We start from the raw sequence: 22,146 nt of genomic DNA, 5'->3' as shown, positions 1-22,146 counted from the left end.
ACAGCACCAATTTTGGACTTGTTCCATTTTTTCAATCCCCCTGTTATCTCAGAACTGAACCCATTACTCCATGAAAGATCTGAGTAGAACAAACTTATTTTCTACCTTGATCTGGACAACATAATCTGTTAATGAATGTTAAAAAAAGACTTCACCACATGTTTTTATCTTAAATTATTTTGAATGAGGGTATTTTAAGCTATGAAAATAAGAAGCTACCCAAAATGTTCAATGCAGAATTTAAGCCTCCAATTTTTGGATTATTTCCATAGGTGGCATAGAGCTCAGAAACAGTGTGGACCTATTACAAAGGAAAGGAATGTAGTTGGCTCCCTAAAAATAAAGATTATCATATGCGTGGGGCATACAATAAATGGCTTACTTGTGCCATTGTGTACCTGTCCCACACTCAGGCGTGGAGCCTTCATATGTATGGGCCCATTTCTGATGATCGGAGTGGGTTTGGTAGAATGCATATAAGTCAGCCCCAAATTGCCACATAGAAATTTAAATTGTATATAGTAGGCCTTCAATTGGTACTTATGAATGTCAATATAAAACTCCTTTCTGAGTAGCTGATCAGAACAGAATCTTAGTGGTAAAGTCAAATTGGCCCGTAGGAATTTGAAGTAAGATTAAACAAAGGAGGCTTTCCATAAAGAAGTGTAAGCTTTCTATATGTTTAAGGATTCAGAGTAGAAATGCTTTGTAAAAGAGATATTTTTACACTTTTCATGTGCATAGCTTAGTTTGGCTTCACTGAAAGCAGCTTGCATTTAAAAGAAAAAGACTTGAAGGGTTATTTAATTTCTCAAAGAAAATAGAGATAACCTTTTGGCCTTCTTTATCCACAGGAGTAAGGAGGTCATGGTATATACCTTTTTAGCATGCTGAAGTCTAGTTACTCAGCACAAGTGTTCCTGTCTCCTTAAGAATTTGGAGCATATCTAATTGTTGTTGCTGGGACATGTTTTTTAAGTAATGTGCAATTTGCTGAGAAAAAAATGTAATGCCAGACTTCTCCAATGAATCTGATCCAGGGACAAGTCTGACTGAGTTCTAAGCACGGTGGGATTTTGAAAGAATTGTAGACGTGAAAGAAGGATTTTTAAATGCTAATACGTTTTCGAATTAAACCTTACAAGGACTTAACAAAGCAAATAGCACATACTGAAATGCACAACAAGCCTCTACAAGTGAGAATTGCATACATTTTGCTAACTATCTATGGTATCTGGGTGAGGTGGGTGATGGGGGAGAAATAATTCATTTGCTTTTTCCTTACATGGTAGTTGGGAGATATACAGTTATAAGATTGGACCTAAAGTCCTTGTAAAAATTGGATTTTGTTTTATAGAGCTCCAGTATCAGACTCCAACTACTCATATCTGTTTTATCACCTATATAGTATTTATCTCATAGACCCACATCCAAATTTTAACTGGAAGAAATCTCTTTCCTGCTATAGCTGTTGCCTCTGCTAATATTGTTTTAATAGATTAATTTATGAGCATTCCCTGACATGTTAATTTTAGATGCTTATTTGCTTAGTTTCTCATTGATGGGAAAGTCAATTATAGATTTTGGTGTAATATTCTAATATTAAATTTCAGCTGTTTCATTTCAGCCAACAGAAAACCTTTTGAAATTATTTAACTTAAGATCTCTATAGATTTATAGTAGAGACATACTCCAGACCTGCTAGTTGCATAACCAAGTGTCCTTCAGAAAGGAAATAAATTAGATTTAAATAAGATTTTTTTTCCAGAATACTCTTAAATGAAAAAAAAGGTAAGTAACATTCAATGTTATCAGAGTAGAAGAGAAAAAATGTGTAATTTACCCATTACACGCAATTTGAATTTTTTAACCTATTCATTTCTTTATAGTTAGAAATATTCATTAGGAATTCAAATGTATTTATATGTGTAAGAGTAGTGTATTTATACATAAAATAGGCAAGGTATTTTTGAACTTGTGAGCATAATATCTGGTCTTATAAAGAACTGCTTTAAAATAATTCATTAATCAGAAGTTAATCTAGCCATTGTAATAGTGTGGTGAGATACTATCTATTAGAAAAATTATATTGGAATTTTCTGTTTAAAATTTAAGTTAGTTTTTTTATAAGTTGGTGCTTCATGTCTATCTTCATAAAGAAAACAAGTTTTCTTATATCTAAAATGTGTATACAAATAAAACTCATAACAGTGATTATACAGATTTTTGTCTTGGTGATTGTAAATAAAAAGACTAATCATATGATTAAGAGTACAGCTTTAATAGTGGAATATTACACATATCAAAAAGAAATACAACATTTTCAGTCTATTTAAATACATATCTTGACAATGAAGATTGGTGTGCATATTTTTGTTATTTTTCCAATAGCACTTGAGTATATTATAATTTAGTGAATTTCAGGGAGTTTGAGGATTTTGTAGGTACTAAAGTATATTATTTTTTTCCTCTGTGTACTAAATGTAAATGTATTACCAATGTGATAAAATCTATTTTATATAGGTATATTTTTAATTAAAGGCATTCAACAACCATAAGCTTTCAGTATGTAACAGATTTCTGTGCAACGAAGAACAATGTGATCTCTAGGCAGTCTTTCTGTGTGGATTTCCATCGATAATACATTTCAGAACACTGTAATATAAAAATGAACAAAGAAAAAAATTTTATCACCATCTCTGGGTAGTGTACAATGCAGATTTTATCAGTTCTTTTGTAAGGAAAAACACAAACCTCTCACCTATTAAACATGATAAATTAACATAAAGGATACACTGGAAGTCCAAATACAATGGAAGAACTTGAATTATTTTTACCATTATCACTGTGCAACAAAAGAGCCGTAAAAGACATTGCAAGTTCATCACACATATTCTTTTTTATTTGTACTTTTGTTCTCCTTGTGAAAATGTATTATTTGATATATTGAATAAATCTATTCCCCACATAATGGTAAAAATAAATAAATGCTTATTTGCTGTTAACAATTTCCTATCACATCCTGCCCAAATTATGAGGTCCTTTTTTATTTGCCTAACTTAGTGAAATTGAAAAGCTTTTCCCCCCCTTGTTTGTTTATTTTCTGTTTTGGACTAAGTCCTCATTTAGTGAACTGTTTCATCTCATCTCTGCAGTTGGTTACCTTGCTCAATGGATATCCTTGCAGTGGGTTCCCAGACCATACCTTATCTAACTGCTGCTTACTTGGTTTGAGTACATTCTTTATTTTTGTTTAGTGCTATTTATTAATCCATCCCTCCCTCACAGGCCCTACAGCCTGGTGCATTTCAACTGATACCAAAGAGATCGGCACTTGAAAAGACCAATGGGGCCACCCCAGTCTTTAATCCCAGTGTTTTCCACTGTCAGCAGGCTCTGGCTAATCTGCAGCTCCCTCAGCAGCCAGCGTTTATCCCTGCAGGTGAGAACAGGGCTCTGGGCACTGCCAGTTTAGTGATGTTGTCAATGTATACAATGCATACCAGCTCCCAAAAGAGCTTTTATGCGAGGACTGTCAGCAGGTGCTTTGACTGGGAATAAAACAAGGCAGTTACATTTGATCTGCTAGTATATAGAACAAACTTTTTCTATGGTTCTCGAAAACTAATGGTTTGAAATCAAAGTAGGAAAAACTGTCAACATTTTTCTGTTTAGTGTTTCTTAAGTTTTGCTTCTTATCATTGATTCACTTGGTTCATTCTCAAACTAATTCCTTGACTCTTAGGTATCATTTTCAAAGACATTGGTCTGCCCTCAAAAAAAATGTTTCCCAACTTCAGCATTGCAAAAATATGTAGTCTATATCTTTGATAAACCTACCCTTCAATTTATAAATTTATAGTATAGTTATATATATATATATATATATATATATATATATATAGTTATAGTTATAGTTATAGTTATAGTTATAGTTATAGTTATAGTTATAGTTATAGTTATAGTTATAGTTATAGTTATAGTTATAGTTATAGTTATAGTTATAGTTATAGTTATAGTTATAGTTATAGTTATAGTTATAGTTATAGTTACAGTTATAGTTATATAGTCATATAATGATATATATGTGTGTGTGTATGTATGTGTATGTGTGTGTGTATATATCAGGTGGTTTTAACCTCTAATTCTTAAGCCAGTTAATATAAAAAATATAGCAGTTTTCCTGATATATTTTCCTGACACTTTGCAGCATATTTTGTTACCTCCCACATTTAACTATATTTAATAGCATAATAGTTTTGTACCAAATTGAATAAAAAATTTTAAGTCAAAATTTTGTTCAAATAAATGTCATATATGAGGGAAAATACCTTTTTTCTAGTGGTTTAAGAATGAGCATATAGTCTCTTAGGAATAAATTGAAAAAACTAACCACCCAGAGTACAGTAGATTTTTTTTGCTAGAATTATAAATGCAAAGTTTGGTAACTTATTAAATGAAAGTGACATGCTTTAAAAATTAATTTAGGAAGCCTTGTTAATTATATAAACATACTAAATGCACAGTATTATATAATGACTTGAAAATAACCTGTTGGTTAATTGATAAATTGATCAGTTAATAAATTTTGAAATAAGCTATTAAAAAAAAGTTTTGTCTAGTTATTAACCACAATACTTTTCCATCATGTCATTTAAAAATCACAATTTTTACAATATTTAGACTTTTTGCTGGATTTGGCTTATTTAAAATCTAGATTTATAAGTGAAAATATCAGAAGAATCTTTTCCCCCTTAATTAATAGGAAAATAAAAACCTCTCAGGCTGACAGCCCCCTCTAATATGTGTAATAAATTAAAATTCTCCCTTTTATGATTAAAGTTACTTATAATATGTTTGTCCAAAATAAAGGATGTAATTTAAGTGAGGTGATTCCTTTAAAAAACAATTAATATTCATTTTTATACCTAAGAATCTAAGAATTACTTTGATTACTTGTGTTTGTGATCTTAAAACTAAGCTGTAATTGTAGGCATGGAAGATTATTGGATTTGCATGTGCTGATTAATTAATATTGCAAAGAATATCTTTCTAGTTAAAAATTATTTCTATCAGTAAAGCTTTAATAATGAAATATCTCTTTTCTTTACTTTTCACGCTTTTCTGCATGGTGTACAGGGCAAATACTGTGCATGGTACCTGCTTCAAGTATTGGTAGGTTTTGTACAAAAATTCTCAACTTTTTCTAACCTGAAAAGAATGTTTTCCTGTTGTGACTATAATAGAGACGAGCGAATGAATGATGTGGCTGGACATTTTCTGAGTATTTAAGGTTTGATATGGTACTGTTTTCATGTCTTTGTAGAATCACAGTAGTGTTGTACTCTCAAGTCCTAGTTGGTTGCTACTGTGGCCAAATACTGACCCTGCCATTTCTCTATTTTCACCCTAAAAATTACAGCTGAAATATTTTGAAACATTTCCTTATTAGCCAGAGTGGGCAGTTTTGTTCTTAGCTTTACATCTGTTACTAAGAAATTATAAAATGTTTCAAATGCACAATTTATAAAGTACAAAAAACACTTCTCCAAAAAAGTTATCCATAAGATCTAAGTTATTCAATACTCAGATGTTTAGAAAGGATGAGTTAAGCAAAGTTAGAACATCCCATATTGTTCTGTGATGAATTCTATGAATGTTCTGGAATGAAGTGTCATCTGCATAGAAACCAGGCAGAATGATTTCAAAATGACTCCTTGGGGGTATGTGATTTTTAACCAGTTACATGCAGATCCTTTAATTAGCCACCAATACAGTATGGTAGCCATCTTGAAACAATTTTGTGCCTCACTAATACAGAAGAAGACACGAAAGTGACTTGTTTCCCTCTTAAGAATTCCTGGGGAGTTCACAGCTCCTATAGTCCCCTATGGGCACCAGGAACAGACCAGGAGAAAATAGCTCTGTTTGATAAAGGAAGGAATTATCCCACCTCACTCCACCATCTCATATCAATCCAGTTCCTTTCATCCTTTTTGAGTGATTGCAATAGCTTGACCTCTATCGCATTGGTCGACCAGAGTAGATGCAGAGCCCAAAAAGGACTAAAAGGCTTATTGAGATTAAAAAAAAAAAGTCAAAATGACAACCATATAATAGCACTCAGTAATACAGCAGGGCGTGAACCCTGGCAACCTAGGTGAGGCCTCTATTATTAAGGGATTGGCTGTCCCCTGTAAGAATTAAAAACATTTCCACTGATACTAACAAGAGCACTGTATGCATATGATTAGAACAAACTTCTGCAAGTTTGTGAAACATGTCTCTGTCTTCACATTTTGTGACTTCTTCCCTGCCCTTTCACCTAAGAGCTCTGTGTAGGAATGCAAATTGCATGCTTCTGTAGTGTTGCTTCCAATATAGTTGCTGTACTCCTAATAGGAAAACAAGAGTGTTTTGAGAATTGGCACATTGTGCAGTAAGGGATGTCTATAAGTAATGGATAACTAAAGATAAGCATAATGAATAACTACAGTCTGTGAATCACCATTTGGGGTACAACTGTGATTTCTAAGACATTGCATATGTTGATTTTCTTCTCCCCAGGCCATTCACTTTCTCTGTAGACTCAGAAAATCTGAATTTCGTCAATGTAGATGTAAATTATTATATATGCATGCTTTCTATTCACACATTAATTCCTTGATTTGCTTTCCAAAATGAACGAGAAATGAGAAGAGCATCCAAAAAATTTTTCAAATGAGGTAGAAACTAGAAAAGGCAACGAGAAAACATCCTGAAAGAGATGTTGCAGCTACTAGCCATCGTAGCTCTAATATTTACGGTGAAGATGAGATTTTGTCAGACATTTACTATGAAATATCCCATGTGTTTGTTTGATAAATAGCCTAAATTTCAAGGGGTTTGCCAGACAGAGGTGTACTTAAAAACCTGCACACATAGGCCATTGTATTCTTTATATCTGCTTCCCTACCACGTACCCACCAATTGAACTGCCATTTTTTTGGCATGCGGATCAGGTAAGTATACATATAACTGTCCGTTTGAACCTGCAAATCTAGTGACAGCACTCATGGCTGTAAGTTAGTGAACCCAAACACCAACTCACAGTTCCTCAATCCAGTTTTGAATGTGCAACCCAGTTACTTGTTCGTTTAACTAGCTATTCATGCTGATAGCCTTGGTAAAATCAGATTTTATTATATGCACCCATTGTAACCCCTTCTGAAAATTTGGCCTTTTAAGTGAAATAAAATGTAATTCTACTCAAAAACTAACTAAATGTTGAGAATAACTCAGTTTTCCTTAATGTGAACTATAATGGGCTTTCCCTTTCCTCTTTTTAAAATTGTCCCCATTCTATTGTATGTTGCTTTGCACTGACTGTGATTGCATGATGCCCCCTGGATACATCATGATGATGTCACATGGCTTGTTGCTGTGATACCTGCCACGCCCCATTCCATCGTTTATGTCATGGATACATATATGCTTCACCCTCCCGTGTGTGGCTCCCATGGTTTCCTACTGAAAGTGCCCATGATGCACGGCACTACACCTACTACTGTGTCTGCCGCAACAACACCTGCCACCAGCGTTCCTTTCGCTGCAACAGCTACAGGCAATCAGGTTTGGCCATTTATTTCACCTAGATAACTACAGTGTGGTGGTTAAGACACAGTATATGCTTTTTGGATTGGTGAGAGACATTGATCCATATTCCTATGTAATTCTTAAGCAGTTGTTACATTTAGAATTTTTATTTTTTGTGTTTATTCTAGAGGGATGTATCTGCTTTGCTACTTATCCTGAGATGAATCAGCAGAGTTTTCTCATTTTCATTCGGTTACCAGATTTCTCTCTTGATATGCTACTACACCAATCCTTAAATGTATATACTAAATATTTCCTAAATGCTTCCTCATTGGTCAAGAAGTGAATTCGTTTTATTTTACTACCATTTTTGGTTGTTGCTTTTAAATTTTACTTAGTACAGTCATCACCTTTACCTTCAGATCTCCTGGAAAGAAAGCAAGTAAACACATTTCTTTCCAAGGCACAGATGTCCCTATCATTACCCCGTAATTGCATCAGAAATCCTCATGCTGACATTAGATGTGCTTGTGTTGTTTTGATTTTCATTTGCTTTAGGTATGTGCAGGCAGAATCACAAGGGAAATTATAAATTTTGGGGGAGTCTTGAAATCGTAAGGAGAAACAAACAATAATTATTGTGTAATGTTATGGCCCGTTTTGCCTTATTAAAGTGGTATCAATGCTGAAAGACTGCAAGTTCCACTGCTGTTTCAATTACAAGTATGATAACCATATAGCACACAAAGCACTAACTAATTGGGGGAACAAACCACATTCTAATCTGTGCTTTGCAAAATTAACTATTAGTGGATATAGTTAATATGTCTAAATTTTCCTGAGAAGTTGATTATGGTACTGATTACCATGTCCAAGCAACGAACAAGATGAATGGAATTCTCTCAAGAAACTATTTTAATCTAAAATCTTTTTTACTACTATAGATACCCCCATTATCAGTAGATGAACTGAATAGCACCATGTTTGTTTCACAGATGTAGAAGTTACCAGTAGAACAGTAAGTTTTTTTAAGTATTAATATAAGTAATATTTATAGGTTATTTATCATTTATTTATACAATTGCATTTGTTAAAGCTTTGGTAAATATTTTCATTAATAGACATTGCTTGTAATGTAGAGCTTGATTTAAGCATTCTGAAATTTCCAAATTGAAATGTAGAGAGCAAATATGCAATTTTTATATGAAGATAACATCTGTTTCTATATTTTCCCAATGAGCTTACATATTCTGAAATGTTTTCCTGTTGTTAAAAGGATATGATTTGTTAGCCAAAGTCAGAGATCACTTTTGAATTTTAATTCTTTAACATATTCTAGCTTCTTTTTTAAATTATAGTTAAGCAAAGTAATTTTGTCACAATTTGACTGCGATGGTTATCTTAAAGACAGTAAGCAATATGCTTCTCCCATGTCATGATAGAAAATGATGTTTTTACAGTCTGCCACTTTATATTGCTTCCCATGTAAGTCTATCAGAATTGCTCCAGCTGTTTTGAATTTTGAGTGATATAATTTAGTAATTTAATCATTATTTTCATTCAAATCCTGGCTTTTTTGTGTGTAGTTTTTGTTGTTGCTGGATTTTCCCCCGTTCACCTTTTATCTCTTTGCCTGGTCCATGAGCCTGTAATAGTACACATTTAATCTGAACAATTGTTCACTTGAAACATGTGACTTTTGAAGCCACTTAAGACTCCTAGATATCTTAATTAATTAATTATAGGGACTTATTGAACAAATGCACCAATTCTGAATTGCATACATTAGTCATTGAAAATTCGAAGTTCTCACAACCAGAGTGTTTCATTTGATTGAAGAAGACCACAGTTTGTTCTCTTGAGGGGCTAGTTCCCCAGAACCTGGGTAGCATTTCTTTCTTGCTGAGGACACAGGCCCAGAACACTAACTGTTCTGGACAGAGCCTATAGCTGATGTACATTAGATAAATAGGTCCCTTCAATCAAGAAATGTTTTTAAAAGATACCTTTGAGTACAGGAAATAACTGAAGTAACTGTGAATTATAATAGTTTTCAAGGGTATCATTTGGGATAGTGGCAACTTGGGAGTAGCACCAAGCATGAGACTGTGGGTTTTGCAAACACTTGCCTGATTCTCACGGGCAGCTTCACATTAAGGTAAACAAAAGTTGTCAAATTAACTTTCCAACAGAATGTGTTTAGGAATAGCGATCCCTTTTTGCTTGATTCCATTAGAAAATTTAGAGGTATTTGGCACCCCATAATCAATTCAACATGTAACAGATGTTGAAAATTTCTCCAAAGTTCAAAAAATGTAATTTTATATAAAATACTATATAGTACCTGGATTTCACACTTAGGCTATTTCTGCACAGCTCTGACACACTCAGAAAAAACGTTTTCTGCAAGGCTCCAAAATATTCATATAAAAAGTTTAAAGTTTATTTAATATTTGCATATTTCAAATATTTGGAATCAAACATGTTTTTTCAATGTATGCTTGTTGAAGGAAGTAGTTGGATGGGTGGATGTTCATCAACAAGTTTTGGCATTGTGTAGATAATGCCTTAAAGAATTGAGCACATCACTGTTAACTTAGGGCAATTCTGTGCATTAGCTCTCAGAACCAGACTGTCCTGCTATATGATTCTTCAGAGACCGTCTCCAACAGCCCCATTTTTACGGATATAGAATATTAAATTCAGAGTGGGGAATATCTTGGCATAGTTCACATACAGAACTGGAGCAAGGCCCAATATCCTGACTTCTACTTAAATAACCCTTCAATATTTCTCACTCTTTTTTTTTCCATTTCAGTTGTAATTCTGAACAACAGAGTTATGAAGTATCAGAATCCCTCCGTGAGACCTCCATATGGCCTTTCTATATATATTCTTGCATGTCCTCTTCTACCAACACAACAATAAGCATGGTGTAGTCAATATATTAATACAAAAATACCAACCAACAAATTCAAACTAAAAATAAAGCATTAAACAATCAATGGGTATGTTAAAACAAAACATGAATAGCAAACTAACTACCATCTATCTTATTTGAATTATTAGGTAGAACACCACCATAAAATTTTGTAATTTGTTACATTATTCTTTGTGATTTTCTAATAACTATTATGCTGAGTGGATCTCCACAGTGGATTTTTGGCTTACTGTGCATTTTTGGTGGATAATTGTTTATCTGTTTTGAAGTGTTACCTTACTGCTTTGTTTACACAGTAGCCTATTGGGTTGATTTAGAATGTAGAAATTATATCCAAAAACCATTTTCTCCATTATTGTATTGTATTGTATTGTATTGCATTGCATTGTATTGGGGTATATTGTGTTCGGTTTTTACATGCTACAGTGCTTTGCTGTAATATGTATGGTGTTTGATTTCAGCTAAAATGTTATGATTGGGAAATAGAAATATGTGGGCTTGAAAAACATAACAGGTTAATATTAATATGCTTTCTCTCTTTAGAATATTTCTGTAGGTTTCTTGGGGGAGACATTTAAAAGACCTTACTTTTGAATGTTCACAAAACCTGTTCATAAACATGCATGTGAATAAGTTACACCTGAAGATCTGACCTTGCATAATGCAATCACATTACTAGGTTTTTTATGAGACATAATCACCTGCAAAAAACAGGGAACTTCTTAAAACATTAACCGCTAATTTCACTCCTTAAATAGCTTGAAAGACTAGAATTTACTTTCAAATGATTTTTTCAGCATTTATACTAAAAAATATGTGAAGTGCCCATTACATTTTTTTTTTGTGGTGCATGTATCCTATCTCCTAAGTTGAGTGTCTAAAACAGCCATTTGTCATCTTCAGCTGAAGAATTGGTACTTGGAGGCTTAAAGGTATGCTAATTACAGGTTATAAATTGAACAGGAGATAGGAGCATGGAGATATTTTTTACATATTGGAGGAAAGTGTGTAAAAACCATTGCAATGTAACCTTTTACACAAGAGATATTTTCCAAATGGTAAATGGCTCATGCTCTTTAGACTACTCTTTGAATAATAAGTAAGATAACAATCTAGCAAAAGTCAGTTAGGGTGAAAGAGAATTGGTTCCAAGTGAGGTCTTTCTCCTCAGATGGACAAATCTTTTCTGTTGATCACAGTTGGAGCTTGAGTATAGGTTTGGAGAAATGACAGGGGTGGGGATAGACATTTAATATTATTCTTTGATTTATTTAAAATTTCTAGAAAGGGTGTTCATAGTTGTCTTTAGCTCCAGCTCAACTGAGTTTCCAGTTTTGTTAAACACTTCAGTGAAGGAGCAAGCACCTGTGATACATGTCAAGTGTTACCATTCCCAAACTTTATTAACAGAGTCTCTCTCATCATAACCAATGTTGGTTTGCATTTTTGAGTTTTTATATGTATTTGAAAATTATAGTAGAGAGGTTTTTAAGATCCTTTGGATGAGCCAGAGTGGCTGCACTCCACAGAGCTGAGCTAAATTCACATTACTAATTCTTATGAAATAATTTTATAACCAAGTAAAATAATAATTACTATGTTATGTGGCATAACTCCACTCAGTTATTAAAGTTACTGTCATTATACAGTGGTGGACCCATATGATATTTTGCATCAACTTAGATTTAATATTTTCTACTAAATACATACTGTGTCACTAGAAAGTATAAAATCATCAAATGTGTATAACAGGTTTGTTTACTTCATGAAAATGAGAAACAAAGAGAAAATCTGACTTAGGATACCTTAAGCAGCCTAGTAGTATTTGAATCACAGAAATATCTCCTGACTCCCAGTTGTTCCTCTGTTCCATTGTTTGTACTTCAGAACATTTGAGACTCAATCCCAAAGCAGATCAATTTAGTTCAGAATACAAAAGAGTAAAATTAGTTCTTTTGTAGTTGATAACCTGTTGATCTTAATTATCAATCCAAATCATGATCATCAGTGATTTCTAAATGGTTTTGCTTACATCGAGCCATTGCCGTCTGTTAACAGTGTTGCGTGGAGTTAAAGAAAAAGAGGTGTCTTGACTTTTACCTATTGATTCTTTGAACCACTTAATTTCTTTTTCTCCAAATCTTAATATTGTTAGAGAAGAAAGAAGAGTATACCTTTGTTAAATTACTTGTGTTTGGAACTGAGTTTTGTATAACCTGTGCCAGTGCCTCTCCAGGAGGGCAGATATGATCACAGGACTTCAGGAAGTTTGCACCTGAGCTGGTCTGGATGTATTCCTGAAGGAGACAGATGTTTTCAGTGCAAAATGAACTTTTTTGTGTAGTTTGACATTTTGATGCAACATACTGTCTCATTTAACTTTTTAAGCTTCTGACAAAGATGTTCATAGACAGTAAACCTAGAATACAGCTGTTTTCATGTTGCTTTAAGCACTGGAGGACATTAATAATGACTTACTTTTTAGTAAGAGGTTTGGTGAGGAATATTCAGGGTAGTTGTGTTTCAGGTGCCACGGTTTTTTATATTGTTGGCCTTTTAAAAGTTGCTTTGTAAATGATTTTAAAGAAAGAAAAGTCAAAGCACTAAAGTTTTGATCTAGATGCTGAAGAATTTTGACAAAAATGCAATTTTAAGATAGCATTCTTTGAACTAGTTGTGTAATGACATATCTTTATTGAAGAAAAGAAAGGAAGAAAGGTTAGTCATTAGACTACAAATTATCTTTATTCAAGAAAAGAAGAAGAAAGGTTAGTCATTAGACTATAAAAAGAGAAGTCACAAAACTAATCAGTGACTCTAAACAATAATTTACTAAATGAGTTGTATATATAAAATTCTAATCACTTGTGATTCTTAGTTAACATTTTATAAGCTTTGTAATTTGCAAGGGCCTCTAGTTTTACTTTTCCAAAATTAATGTTTTCGTCCATTTCTCTCAGCCTTTTGCAAAAATGTGCAAGAGTGCTGAAACTTGGATAAAATAAGTCATGTATACAGAGAAAATAATTTAAAAGTTATCTTTTAAGAGGGTTTTAGTAGTATCAATTTTTTTTAAAGCACTGTGACCATAACATATTTTAAAGAGGGGTGAAGATTAAATTAAAATTAAATGGATTAATAAAATTGCTATTTAAATACAGTATTTACTTTTACAATTGGAGCATGACTCCACAGCCAGCTGTTGCATTTTATTTGTCTAGATTCTTCTTTCTTTAATCATGATGTGAAAAGCCATCTTCTCTCAACTCCATCAATCTTCTCCATCCGTTTTTGAACGTGCTTTAACGTACTCTGATCTTGCCAAAAGCATTGTCCTATACCACTAGGCTATGTTCACTAATGGGCAGCCTCAGCTCACCAACTCTCCAATTTGGGGAAAGCAAGTACCTCCTCACTTTAATCAGCAGGAACCGAATAAAATTAACCTTTACAACTTGAATCTGTTTTTAATGGCATGACCAGTAAGCGTACTAATGTCTAAAGAAGGACAACATTGGCATTAAATTTTATTAAACAATATGTAAGTAAGGCCCGTGTGCTACTTGGAATGTTATTTGGTTCTTTCCCCTCTCCTTTGGAGAGTGTAGGTGAGGATGCTCTTAGATAAAATGCAGCCACAGGATTTCTGAGTTATTTTAATTTGTAGGGTAGGCTGTTATGCACAAAATGATTAGAAACTGGAACCCTCTTTATTTAAACCTCTTCTACATTAAACACACATTGAAATTGAAATAGGGAAATATGATTTCCCAATTCTGTTGAATAGATTTAGAAAGATAGTGGCCTAATTTTAATTTTGCCAGTGCCTGAGGAAGGCAATAGAATGAATAGTATGTGAAAGAGTATAACTTTGATTTGCAAATTTAGTTGATAGTCTAATCAAACTGTAAATATAATTACAAATTAAGTTTCTCAGCACCAACTCACTAATTGGTGCCATGTTTTAATTTTTCTTGTTAGTTTTTAAGTTTTTGATTTTTTTGTTTTATATCTCTAAGTAACTAACGAATTTACTTTTGAAGGAGATCTAAAGAAACTTTAAGATTTTACTACATGTATTCAACCTGCCTAGATAGGTTCTAAACTGACACTGAAGCATAACAAGATATAGATTATAATCCATAACTATTCCTTACAGTTCACAGTTTAAGAACAAGCTTAACTTTATATACAAATAATAATTTTAACTAATTATATTTAGTCGTTGCTTTAGCAACAAACTACAACATGGCTACCTTAAGACACCTTTTTTGGTGAAAACTTTACTTGTAAACTGTACATGGTTTTTGACAGTATGAGCAAATAGAAGATACATCTCAAATTTCAGAAAACAGATATGGTTAATTTTCTTTTTATCCCAAATTCCCATGTGAAAGCTGAATTTGTGTTCTTGTGTGACTTTTTCATCAAAAAGTTTACAACGCGTGGATTCTAGAATCAGGCTTCATAGCTTATAGAATGTGTTGTGTGGATAGGGTTATTCCACAGTATTTAGACTTCAAAACACAACTGCTATGTTTGTAATACATTACCTGACCTTTTTTTCATAACTTCATTTATTCAAAATTATTCAAGTGGCATAGCTGTTAGATACAAAAATTCTTTTTTTCTGGCATTATATACTTACACAAATATATCCAAATGAGGACTAAAGAATGATGAACGCATGTTATGAAATCAATTCATTTGTGAAACCATGCATAAAGATACTGTGGAATGACCCCTTAACAGTGTTTGAGAGCCATATGCTGCAGTTAACTGATTGTCTCAGTTAGGGTGCGAATGTGTGAGACACACCTTTTTTGCACTTATGTACATAGTCCATGAAAGCAACCCTTGGAGCTTTTTTTAAAAAAATAATATAACAAGTCTGTGATAATAGTGGAAAAATTAGTAGGAGAGAGTTATTTCTAAGGCTTTGAGATGGAGGGTTTTTTTGCTATAAGAGTTAACTAAAGCATGATGTTGCTTTGCCATTGTGGAGGCTTTCTTGTTTGCTACAGCTGACCAAAAAGAGTAGACTGGTAACAGGTAACAGGTCAACTTCAGCTAACAGTACTGAGCAAGAGTAAAAGTATTTCATCTTTTAGCAAGAATCACTAGCAGAGAATGTTTGCTTTTTAAATTAATCCTCTATAAACACACACACACACACACACACACACACACACACACACACACACACACACACACACCAGGCAGGTTTCTAACTGAGGTTTTCTGTTTTTAATGGTTGCAAGTAGTGAAATACTCAGTAAATTCCAAGATGGATATTCAAATTAGATTGCCTCTTTCACAGAAAATTATCAATTGATATATATCAGTTACATAAATTAATATCTATTTAAGTAACAACCAAATTGTTTTTTTATCATTATTATTATTAGTTAATAGCCAAATTGTTAATATTTAGCCAAATTGTTAATGTTTAGCACTATTTCCCCTTAAAATCTAGAACCCAAAACCAAATTGGCAGCCATTGAAAGATTTAACAGTTAAGTATGGCCAGCATGGGGCATTTCATTCCCTTCAATGTTCCTGGTACCACTTTATTAATGGCTTTATTTATCTATACCTGTTCAGTGGAAGCTTTTCTGATTTACCTTTACCAGATTAGAAACTGCTTCACTGTGCCACTTCAGCCTCCCACTGTTTTAACTAAGCAGAAGAGAATCAGCCCAAATCTTACAGACTTAAGAGCTGGAAAAGAATGTTTCCAATCAGACCTTCTCTGCCAATTTCAGCTCCCATTTCACCTACACATCACCATTTAACTTTTTGTTGCCTCCAGGCAATGAGGCCTAGAAAAGGTCAAGGTTAGAAAGGTTTAAGGATAGATCACCACAGGTACTTTCAGTCTGCATCTTGGGACTTGTTGCCCTTACCCTGAAGAAGGAGCGATCCTGGGATTGAGGGAGTTGTTATTAGTATTGATACCCATTTTGATAGCTCTCACATACAGAGACAGGAAGATAAGCCAAAGCTAGAAAGCAATTTAAGCCTTACATTTGTCCAATAGCTCAGGGCCAGTTGGTTAGAATATTTTTCCCCCTTCAGCCCATATCACTTAGAGTGAACCATACAACTAACAACCTGACCATCTGACCAGCACTTTCATTGATATAAAATGTAAGCATTCATTCATTCTGTATTTAAGAACTCCAACCTTATCACCAAAGTGTTTTCCCAACTTAACTCACGTTCTTGTGTTGACATTTCCTTGTGAATCTTTAAGTCCCAATAATATATTTTCATAAGGTCAATAGAAATAGAGTAAGATTTTAAGTCAAGAAACTCGTCGATAAAATAGTAAGAATGAACCTAGAAACATCACAAAAGATCCAATTAATTGATGGCATGTTGTGCCTGTTAACAGCCACTGGGTCACACTCTTTGAAGCTTAAACATAGTGGCTGGGTTTAAATAAGCAAAATTAGAGAATAAAGCATAACAGAATGTGAATAACTTGAGGCCAAAAGAGGACCTCTGTTATTAAACCCAGGAAAATATTTAGTTGACTAATTCATACAATTTCCAGCCTCTACACTTGTCCTTGCTTGGAAGAGAACTACCCATTTAATACTCCAAAACAGGATTATTCCAGAGAAATCTTATCTTTAAATAGAACCCATCAATTATAGTACTCTACCTAAAAGGAAAAAGCTGTATCACTATGAAATAAGTCCCAGCTATTTGCAGATATTGCAAAAATCCTCACTAGTCATCTCCTATATCATATTACTTTAATAAAATAAAATACCTCTGTAACAAGACCTAAAAGTAACCCAGCTTTAAACAGTGCTCTTTTTTTCCCAAAACACACAACCTAAATATTTATCTTCATAGAATTTCATGGTTCCAAAGCTTTATTTCTATATACAGATGCTATTTGTTAATGATGAAAACCAATTTTTTTTTTTTTTGCTGTCTCATGTGTCTAGCAGTTGAGAGAATGATATGACCATCATATCATTGGATTCTGGGGTTGCCCTTTTCAAAATAAATTGCCTTTTGTTGCTGCTTTAATTATTAGAAAATGAACCATTTGTTATCATGTCCCCAAATTACAATAATTTAAATTAAGATTTTTTTTAAAAGATGTTCTTAAATGTACTTTTTAAAAGGGCTAACTCTGAATTTATATAACAATTTAGTATAATGTAGAAAATGGAAACAAGCATTTTGGGTATAAAAGATCAATTTAAAAATACCTATGGATAAGAAAATAATTAGCCCTGCCTGTGCAACAATGATAGATTTTGATTACAAAATTTCATAAATATAAACTTCCCATAATATTTTGCCTCCAGAATGCCATAGCTCATTCCTTCAACTGCTATCAAAGGAAAGATGCTTTGATTTTTGTTTTTTTCCAAGTTATAGTGCTGTACTGCTTGTTTGTGTTTAGAAGTATGCATTATACAACTCATTTTAGTATGCTTTTTCTATGCTGTTTATTTTTTGTTCTTTTAATAAAATGTTAAATTTCTTGATTATGTCTTTTTTATGAATCCATATTTATACATTAGGAATTCACTTAAAAGCTTTTCATGTCCTAGTATATTAATCCTAATATTTAGCAATTCTATCATAAAATTTGTTTGTGATTTAGTTCAGTGTTATATTTCATACATAGAATAAATGTATTTCCAAATACACATTCAGTATTTTGAATTATATAGGTAATACATCCATTGTATTAGATTTATTATTCCTATGATAGTGGATTTACTAACATAAGAAAAACACACTTGTATTTTCGTAGAAGAAAACTAAAATTTTTGAAATAATGCTTAGTAGTTTCTATTGTGCTTCAGAAATTCTGAGGCATATTCTAAGATATATTATTAGAAGTTTGTATTTTCCAGTTATCCATTTCTACCCTGCATCTTCAATGTAACATATGAAACCAGTGCTGTTCATTTCATTCTTTTCAGATGAGCATCAATGGTTTTATAACAATGGGATGCATGGATTTTTCCATTAAAATGTTTTCTCTCATTCAAAATTAGTTTTGTCCAATAAATGGCACAGGAATGAAAGAATAATTATTTTGTTTTTTAAGAAAGCAAAATGTAACTTGGGAATACTTTATTCTGTCAGATTTCTAAATACTTAAAAACACTAATTGGGAATGTCTCATTGGCCACCATTCAATAATGGGGCTGATAGAAAACTGTGGTGAAGAGACTTTGGATGAGAGGTCATGACAGAATAAAGTATTATTGTTCACACATTTATAACAGTGAAAATAGCCAGGATGGAGGTTGGATCCCTGTCCTGTATCAGCTGAATCATGCAGAGCTACTAACTCCCTTGCCCATTGTGCTTTAATATTTCTAAGTATGGTTCCCATTGTGGCATTTCTTGATAAGCCGAATTTGAGTCCCTTCATGTGTTGTGCCTGTTTCTGTGAGTCTGATAATCCCAGCACTAAAACCAATTCAGTATATAGACATCTACAAGAGGCCTTTGGCCTCTTCAGAATTCAGTTTATGTCTTTCTCTGAAGTTGTTGAATGATAGGTAAGAATTCCTGATCATCATGAAAATGGTCTATTGGCCAGAAGAAAGTTGACCCACAAGCAAAACCGGATATCAACCAAGTTTACCTTGGCGCTTTTCAACCTCTTTTTCCAGCATTCTTCTAAGTCCCTCCTTTTCTCGTCCCTCATGGTAGCCTCCGGCCCAGCCCTCTAGAAGCCCCATAGTAGCAAATTATCAGGCCTGTTTTCCCAGGTAGATCTGGACTTTTCTCCTTTAGAACTTTCCTATTGGGCATCTCAGGCCATAGAGACCAGCTCATAGCTGTGATCTAAGCGATAACTCAGTCTACGGTGCTTCATGTGCTGTCCCTCCTAGGAATGTTGATGTTTAAAAAAGGCATGACTCTCCAGTGGTCAAATATCAGACGGCCACATGTGTAGATGAGTAAATAGGTTTTACTCTAAGCACTTGAATAATAGCATTTAGGCAGTGATCAAATTCCTGTGGATGAGTGGTACAGTCATTTACCAACTCAAGAAAGCCAAAAAAGGAAGACTTGTAATTTTGTTATTGTCAGGAAAGCTCTGATATAATAATGAACCTAAAATACTGACTAGATAGTGAATTCCCAAATTCCACAGGCTAGAGTCCACTCACGTGGTCAGCATCTGTAGTAGAAAGCATAACAGTGATAGTCCTGATGCATGATCACATTTCTGGAATGGTCTGATGCCTATACTTGCTAACATTCAGCAGATAGACACACATACTTGACTCTTTCCTGTACTAGAAATGCCAACTTAACTTAGCCCTCCCAGGTTTTCCTTTCAATACCTGGACTTACATTTCTCCCATAGGCAAGAGGACAGTGAGAGTCTGGGGAATCAAAATGAAGAGCGCCAATTATAGAAAGGGCAGCCACCTAGACAAGCGTGAGGTTTGTGAGAGGAACAGGAAGTCTGATTTCTGCCCTTACAAACTGATGTCCAAAGCAAAAGCACAACATTCCAAAATAGATGCAGAAATCAGTATAAGAAGGAAGTTCTGGTCAACGTAGTCCAGCATTTTTGTATTGCGTGTGAAAACAGAGTACAGTGCAGAAGCAGGCAGGGCACCCAGGCAAAGCACAACCAATGCAAGAAAAATCGTAAGGTTTTCCTAATAAAGAAGAAGGAGGTTTCTCCCCAGAAGTGATTCAGTGCATTGCATGCATCTACAAGTACAAAGAAAGATTGCTAAAATACCGTAGAGTAACAGTGGATGAAAAGCAGCAAGCAATAGCAACAGCATCTGTTAAAGCAGATAGTCTGCTCATTAACAACTGGACTTGAGAGAATGCAGAAGGTATCTGAGCAGTCTCTGCCATCAGCATGCTGCTTCTAGAGATGTTATGGCTACACATTGTTATGGTGTTATGGTCAACCCATTGAGTATTAATGTAGGTCTCAAGAAGAGGGTGGGGAAGAGTAGGATCTGGAGTGAGACTTTGCTTTAAGCCTTCATGACCTGCAGAGTTGAGCATTTCTTTCTTGGGGAAATTAGCAATTCAGAGAGAATTATATCTGTGTTAATTATATATACATACATATATATATAGTAAGTGGTTATTGATGTGCCTTTGCTAACTATTTAATAAATATATGTGTCATTCATTCAAAGTGTTTTGGGTCTTTTCAATTTCTATTTACAAAGTCCCATGTTAAAGAAATCCATTTATGGGCTGTTACACTAGGAAAACCTGAACCCACATGAATTCAGGTAATCAATGGTCACAATTTGGGGCTCCAGGTAGAGGTTGCTGAAAGATAGGTAAGAATTCAGGGCAGGCATTCCTGATCATCATGAAAATGGAGTTAAATAGAGCATTTGGGTTAACAGTCACACCTCAATTTGGTTGGTGTACTCACTGAATATCAAACATTTACCATAAACTGAGCACCAGTTAATGGTAGAGACCACTGTAATAAGTCGCCCCTTTCTCCTGATGAACACTCTCAGAGATATGCTAGATCCTGAAGATGTGTAGGACCTCAAGAGTCATTGGGATGAGACTGTGGGGCCAGAGGAGCACCCAAACCATTCAAGAAAAATGGCCAAGAAGTGCCACACATACAGCCACACCCACTATTGTTGTCCTCTACTCTTCACATCCTGGAGAAATGTCCTTGTGGTAAAAATTAAAATATACAGATCCAGATATTGTTAGGGGACTTAAGGTCAGTCCAGGAAATACTTTTGAGTAATAGACTAAGAAAACCTTTAAATAGTATTTTAAATTATTATTGTGTTCACATTCAGTGCTATGCCATTTGACCATTCTCCCTTTCAATCCACCCTCCACAGTACTGCTGGAGTCATTTTTCTAAGGTCAAAAATTGATTACTTCACTTCCCTGACTAAAAATCGCCATAACTCCTCATGGCCTATGGAATAAAGCCTGCGATGTAGCATAACACTCTTCCTTGCTCTGGCCTTAAGCTTGCCCTCTGTAGCTTCATCTTTCCCCCTGCCTTCTGTCACCTGAGCACTCCAGACAAACCAAAGCACTGTTGGGGAAATATAATTTAAAAAGAGATCTTCCAACCCAAAAATCCTCTCCACAAAGGTAGTAGTGGAAGAAAACACTTTTATTATTGAATAAACATTAAACCAGAATTTGATGTGCACCACAGGCAATCTGAGAGATTGCAATGGTAGAAAGGAATCCTCCTCCCTTATATAGCCAAGCAGATAAAACCCATTTATATATGTTTTCAAAATAAACTATAACCAGTTCTCCAATAAGAGGACTTGACAGCACCTTTTGTCATTCATAGTTCGTCCTAACTTTATCATCATAATTGGGGATACCACCGTTGACTTAATTCATAGGAGAAGTTCACAGGAGATAGTTTTGCAAATTGAAGGGAGGTGCTCAGGGTTGGTAGGCTGTATCTTAGGAAATAAGGCTCTACCTCCCTTGATATTTTCTTTTGAAAGAGATGGCTCCCAGGTCCTTGAAACATTTTCAGAGTTGTGAGACTAATGAGAGGCTTATTTAGCCATTATAAAGATTTAAACACATTTGAAAAGGACAAGGGAGAAAATTTTGAAAGACAAGGGAGGAGGTAGGGGAGAAGTCTC

General features: G+C 34.1%; 1 protein-coding gene across 13 annotated transcripts in view; it reads left to right on the top strand.

Moving 5' to 3' along the window:
• Window positions 1-18,030, top strand: part of MBNL3 (muscleblind like splicing regulator 3) — a 160,008-nt gene extending 141,978 nt beyond the window's left edge. For 7 of the 13 annotated variants that reach the window (XM_088795209.1, XM_019719117.3, XM_019719118.3 and 4 more), the window contains 5 exons: window positions 3,289-3,442; window positions 5,140-5,175; window positions 7,517-7,611; window positions 8,520-8,593; window positions 10,394-18,030. In XM_088795209.1, coding sequence (XP_088651335.1) covers window positions 3,289-3,442; window positions 5,140-5,175; window positions 7,517-7,611; window positions 8,520-8,576 — 342 coding nt within the window. In that variant the 3' untranslated portion in view covers window positions 8,577-8,593; window positions 10,394-18,030. The remainder of the gene's footprint in view (window positions 1-3,288; window positions 3,443-5,139; window positions 5,176-7,516; window positions 7,612-8,519; window positions 8,594-10,393) is intronic. The other 6 variants (XM_019719119.3, XM_019719121.3, XM_019719124.3 and 3 more) reach the window with 3 other exon arrangements.
• The last annotated feature ends 4,116 nt before the right edge of the window (window positions 18,031-22,146 follow it).

The sequence above is a fragment of the Rhinolophus sinicus genome, chromosome 18 (genome assembly GCF_057876585.1).
Source record: "Rhinolophus sinicus isolate RSI-liver-muscle chromosome 18, RSI-T2T, whole genome shotgun sequence".
NCBI lineage: Eukaryota > Metazoa > Chordata > Mammalia > Chiroptera > Rhinolophidae > Rhinolophus > Rhinolophus sinicus.
Note: the sequence above shows the minus strand (reverse complement) of the source record. Positions and strands in the feature narration are given on the sequence as shown.